Source organism: Episyrphus balteatus, chromosome 2 (assembly GCF_945859705.1).
Source record: "Episyrphus balteatus chromosome 2, idEpiBalt1.1, whole genome shotgun sequence".
NCBI classification, from domain to species: domain Eukaryota; kingdom Metazoa; phylum Arthropoda; class Insecta; order Diptera; family Syrphidae; genus Episyrphus; species Episyrphus balteatus.
In genome coordinates this window covers 109,749,470-109,755,469 of record NC_079135.1, presented here as the reverse complement: position 1 = coordinate 109,755,469, position 6,000 = coordinate 109,749,470, and the positions used below count along the sequence as shown (strand labels likewise).

General features: G+C 30.0%; 1 protein-coding gene across 3 annotated transcripts in view; it reads right to left on the bottom strand.

Moving 5' to 3' along the window:
• Positions 1–599: 599 nt before the first annotated feature.
• LOC129910013 (vitamin K epoxide reductase complex subunit 1-like protein 1) overlaps positions 600–6,000 on the bottom strand; it is a 30,973-nt gene continuing 25,572 nt past the window's right edge. For all 3 annotated transcript variants that reach the window (XM_055987245.1, XM_055987244.1, XM_055987243.1), the window contains exon 4: positions 600–963. In XM_055987245.1, coding sequence (XP_055843220.1) covers positions 734–963 — 230 coding nt within the window. In that variant the 3' untranslated portion in view covers positions 600–733. The remainder of the gene's footprint in view (positions 964–6,000) is intronic.

The window sequence follows — 6,000 nt, the reverse complement described above, 5'->3', positions numbered from 1 at the left end:
TTCCAAATTGGATTTTAATCAACATCAACATTCTTCTCTCCAGCAACCAGATCACAGATATACACTTAAAGATACAGCAATAATTGATAAAAATTTACGAGATTACAATGCCTACCACTATAACTTTTGATGACATCACTTATGTACCACATGTTCGTATTATTATATAAATTTAATCATTTCTTTGTCAATTTAACAAGCATGAAACTCTTCATGAAGCTCCCATAGTCTCAATAAAAAGTTATTGATCTTGATTCGATTTCCCACCATTATTTTTATATATATCACGGAATCCAACTGTTATACACAAACGGAATGAAAATTGCTGCTGCGAAAAGCGCCATAAAACCGCGCACAGCATCTGGTTATGTCATTGCGTCAAGGTGAACCGCATTCGCAACATCATTGAATCTCTTGGTGAACATCCAAGTTAAATAGGAGGATTTTTATACGACAACAGAGATACGAATTGTAGGAAGGCACAAATAAAGCTTTAAACAACTCTTATAGAAGCAAATTGTTGTAATAATAATGTCAATCAGTTCATGTGGGAGAGATATACAAATACGTGGAAAGCATTTACAATTAATTTATTAAAAAAAAAAACATCATTCTGTTGTTTAATTATTTTTATTTTTATTATAATTTATATTCACAAGGTGAAAAATATATATAATTTTTGTTGGCGACGACTCTTACTACCGACAATAACAACGACAAATGAACGTGACTTTTAGTCTAGTTTTACATCAACATCAAAGTGCGCAGCTGTGACCACAAATGATTTTAATCGCTGCCAGGTTAAAAGTAATAACACTAAATTCACACCGTATGTTCCCACGCAAACTACGCATAAGTTATCCAATACAAAGTAAAGTAAGTACGCCAAATAGATTGACATGCAATTTGACAGAATGGCGAGAAATAGTTGAATTTTAGATGAAAAAGAACCTTCAACGAGACCTGAAATGAAAAATTATATTTAATATAGGTATGTTTGATTGAGAAAAAACTTCAGTAATTTATTTATTGCTGACTAATTGATAGAAAAAAAATCAAATAATTTTTAACTTACTGACTACAGGCATTATGCAAATTTATAACAGTTATGCAAAATATGATAATTCCCCATTTAAATATTAATAGCTTCAGTAGGTCAACATGTATTTTTGGGATCATCTCAGTAATGCACAAAAACAAAAAATCAAAAAGCTTTGGAATTTTTTTTAGACTTTTCCAAAAGTTCAGTCTATACCTACACTTTTCAAAGAAGAATTTTAAAACAAAAATATTGAACGATAAATTTCTTACAAAAAAACATAAAAAGATATTCGTATCCAAAATAATGCCCACTGATTTCAATAGTTTTGTTATGAGCCGTATGCATTGCGATTTGGATACGAATATCTTCTAAACGGTTAAAGCAATCAATATGATGCCAAGGACTACTTTGTAGAACGTTTAAGCCCCTAAAATAATATATCTTGCTAATTTGAAAATAATGAATTTTCAGTGAATTGGAAAAATTTTTAAAAGTAAAAATTGTTTTTATAATTTTTTTTAACTTTGACCTCGTATATCTTTAGAATGGTTAGATAAATGAAAAATGTTAATAAGACTTTTTTTGTGGAACAATCTATTTCCTACTGAAATATGTCTTGCGCGTTTGATTATTATAATGTTTCAATTTGTTACAAAATTAAGAACAAAAAACGAATTTTTAAAGATTTTCTCGATTTTTGGACCTCAAATATCTATTAAACGGTTAGATAAACGAAAAGAGTTTAGAAGGCCTTTTTTTAGAGCGTTTAATTTCCTACAAGAATATGTAAAGAAATTTGCTAAAATGTTAATTAATAAAAAAAAATGATTTTTTTTTTTAGTAGAAGCTTGATGTAAAAATGGAAAATTGCAAAGCGGAGGACCTTCCCATTAATATAAAGAGCTCATATTTGGTGTGTATATTCTAGAGATGTCTAGCAATCGATTTTTTGGAGTACAAAAAAAATTTCGATTTTTTTGACCCACCCTAATATGTATACCTATTCCAAAAACTTAGAAAAAAAAATAGTAAAATTGCACGCTTGAACTTTTTGATCGAGAGAAAACTAGCGTCAATTGGGAAACGAAAAACAAAATTGACTTACTCACAAATAGTTTCTGACCGAAAAAAACTCGAAGAAAAATAATTGCAACGCGATCAAATGAACCTAAATACAGGATTTTTAAATTAAAATGCAAGAATGGATCACACATAGAGCTGCAGCAAATCGTAAGTTTTATTTAGGTACTATAACATACGGTTATTCAGTAACGAAGAGTTACTTAAAAGAATTTCGTTACTCGTATGTTTCGTTACTGGTACTGAACTATGTTTAACGTAATCAGATATATTTGTTGTCCTATGTACTTAAGAAATGCGATATGCCTTTTTCGTTTCTGTTCTATTCTAGTTCACTGCATATAATAACTTAAGTACCAAACGTATTTCGAGCCCTTTCAACCAAATTATCGTATCCGACATGGCGCTTGTAATGCAAGAATTTTCATCAAATAAGATGTAACGGGTGTGATTTTCTAACGTCACATCCGTTTTATCTTATTTTAAGATATTCTCAGACAACACAAAAGTTAGAATACTTTTAATATTATAAACAATGAAACAAGTAAGTCTTAATGTATTAAAATAATTATTTAAGTGAATACGTAACAATAATTAAGAGTGAAAAACATACAAAAATATGCATATATGTATGTTGTCATGGAATTACCCCAAGCGAAATATTTAGTGTTTATAAACACTTAATGTTTCACTTGGCTTTATTTTACAGCTACTCCTTGTTTTTTCCGATTTACTGCACAACAAGGTTTTGGATGAATAAACTATACAATACTTTTCCAAGGGTTTTTGGTGTGCTGAAATCGAATCCGGTTTCAGAAATATTCTATCACCTCTAGTTTTTGAAATATTGCCATTAGAAAACGAAAAAACACGTTTTTTGGCTGATAGCTCTGGTCAACAAAATTTGACTATTTTTATTATGAATAAACCAAACTATACTTTTGCAATAGTTTTTGGTGTGCTTAACTCGAATATGAAGCCAGAAATATTCTATCAATCTTAGTTCTTGAAATATTGCCGTTAGAATTTGCGAAAAAACGTGTTTTTTTTCTGTTTTTGAGGTTATGCTATGATGTGGGATACCTTATTTCAACATAATTTTTAACGGGTTTTATAAGAACTTTTTTTCTTCTTTAAAAATATGTTTAAATCTTTCCGATACCTGTTTTATTATCCGAGATATCTTAAGTTTAAGTACGTGTGTTTTGGCTTATTTTATCAATAACGTTATTTCAAACTGCTCTAACTTCAAATTAAAATATCTCGGAATATAAAAAAGATATCGCAAAGATTTAAACAGATTTTTAAAGAAGAAAAGCAATTTTTATACAAACCTTCAAAAAGAGTGTTGAAAAAAATTCCCTCACATTGCAGCATAACTTCAGAAACAGGTGTTTTTGCATTTTCTAGCGGTAATATTTTAAAAACGGGAGCTGATAGAATATTTCTGAATTCGGATTCGAGCTCACCACATCAAAAACCTTTGGAAAAGTATTGTAACAATAATTGACACTCAATGAAGTCTTAAACAAATTTAATAGATGAATATCAATTCTATTTCTTCATGTTTTATTCTGGTCACTATGGCGTATGAGTAACTTCTTGTCATAAAGAAAAACTTAAGCAATTAAGAAAAAGTCCAGGAAACATAGGAGCTAGGGAGAATTAAATCATTCATTCTTATGAAATTTTACCTTTTATTGGCTTTAAAAGTGCGTAAAGTGATGCTTGATGATGGTAAACAACAATCTGGCCATATGATATATTATTTGAAGATATTTTTGAATGTTGAATAGAATGAAACTGATGATATCCTGATTTGACCAGGTTTAAAAAAACATAATCCTTTTTTTTATGGGATGTTAATTACTTTTTCACCATAGCCTAACATAAACGAAAAGCTTTTTTTTAAATAATACGCTGCATGCAAATAAAGATTCAGGGTAACGAAACTACAACATACCTGGAAAATTCGGTGAAACTGTTATACATTTTGTATACAAATTAAGAACTAAAAAAGTTTATTCAATTATTTTTAAGTATGTACATAAATGGAATTCTTTTTTCGAATAATTAATTTTAATTTTTGTATAAATTGATTTAAAACATAATTTAATCGTTTCGGAGACAGTTAGAACTTAAAAACGTATTAGACCAATAGCTGGGAGCAGATTTTTTGCGTGAGAGGTAACCGATTCATTTTAATGTTACAATAAGTCCCAGTCGTGGTGATGACGAAAACGAATGTCTGCCAGCATGTATCGGCACCTTTGCAGAGATAAAGTGCATCAAAAGTACATTTTCTCTGAAAATTGATTTAGTGATGGTAACTACCTGGAAATAATTGGATTATAGCGCTCTCATCTTCCTGATTACAAAAATACCCATGACAGCCCAAAAACGCGCATTTTTACAAGTTTTTAGGATTTGGAGTAACCACCAAAAAAAATAATTGGATCCTGTTGCCCTTGACTCCCTGATTACAAAAATACCCATGACAGACGTTTTATTCGCGCCCAAACACCCGATAGACGAGTCCAAAATCGCGATCTTTGTTGTTGAATTGTTAAAATAAAACCGTCTATGAATTATACATTTCAGTTAACTTAAACAATAACCTTCTTCTTAAAAAAAGAATACCTTAAAAATTCCACTCATAAACTAATTTACTTACTCTCTAATTGAATAGATACAATATTCAACTAGTTAAATATTTAAAGGCTTTAAATGAAATACTTTGGCTAGACTTATCCAAAAACAAACTGAGTACACATTTTCAAACTCTATGTCATTAGAACCATTTAAAGGACGAAATGAAAACGTGTTATTTGTGAAGGACAACATTGTTCGTCTCGTAGGGTATAGAAATATGTTTATACACAAACAATGTATCTATAGACGAATACAGAATACTTTGTGATGTGTGGATAATAGACAGAATAGAAGGAGCCGGCTCGGAATCAGTGTCACCAACCAACCCACACTCCCACACGATATATCCTTTGGCAGGATAATTTAGTTGTCTTTATTGATAGAGAGAATGTCTATGTGGTAATGGTGGGTTCGGTCTTAGTTTGTTTTCTTTTTTTTTTTTTTTGTTAAAAGCATGTTCACGTTCATTTCACTCTGTCTTTATACGCGACAAATAATACTTTGTTGTCTCCTCAAGTTATTTTAAGTTTGTTTTTCTGCTGTCATCAGCAACATGTGAGGAGAGAATAGAGTCCTCGTTTAGAAGTGGGTGGTGGAGAATGGAGAGATACACAAAAAGTGTATAGGTATAACAAAAGGATTTAATACCATAAGGTAAAGGTATAAGGTATACCCTTTTACACTTTGGGGACCATTAAATTAAGTTCTTTGTGAGAATTTAACAGCTGTCACGTTTAAGTACCCTAACTTATATAGGGATTTATTTTTACTTTTTGAACTTAAGACTTTCTAAGACAGTAAATTGTCATTTAGTTGGCCATGGCTCAGGGAGTTTTATTAGTTTTTAACATGAAATAATGAAATAAAAGGTTTTTAAGGGGTTTCAAGTGTATTTTTATAAGGTAGAGTAGTAATTGTTATTGTTAGGATATAATTAACACGAACTTCGATTAAATAACCAACTTATAACGACTTCTATTTAATTCTGTTCAAAGTCAAAAAAAAAAAAATGCTATGGTAACAAAAGTATGCAGTTTTACATGTTTTTGCAAAGCAATTTTTATAGTCTACTTTAAGGAAAAAATGAAATAATTGATAAAAAAAGAAATATAAATCAGAGATAGAGACATCATGGAAAAGTTTTTAACCAGGTTAAAAGAAGAATACTGTAGAGCGCTTTGTATACTCCATTGGAAAATTCTTTAGTTTAATCTATTTTCAAGTAC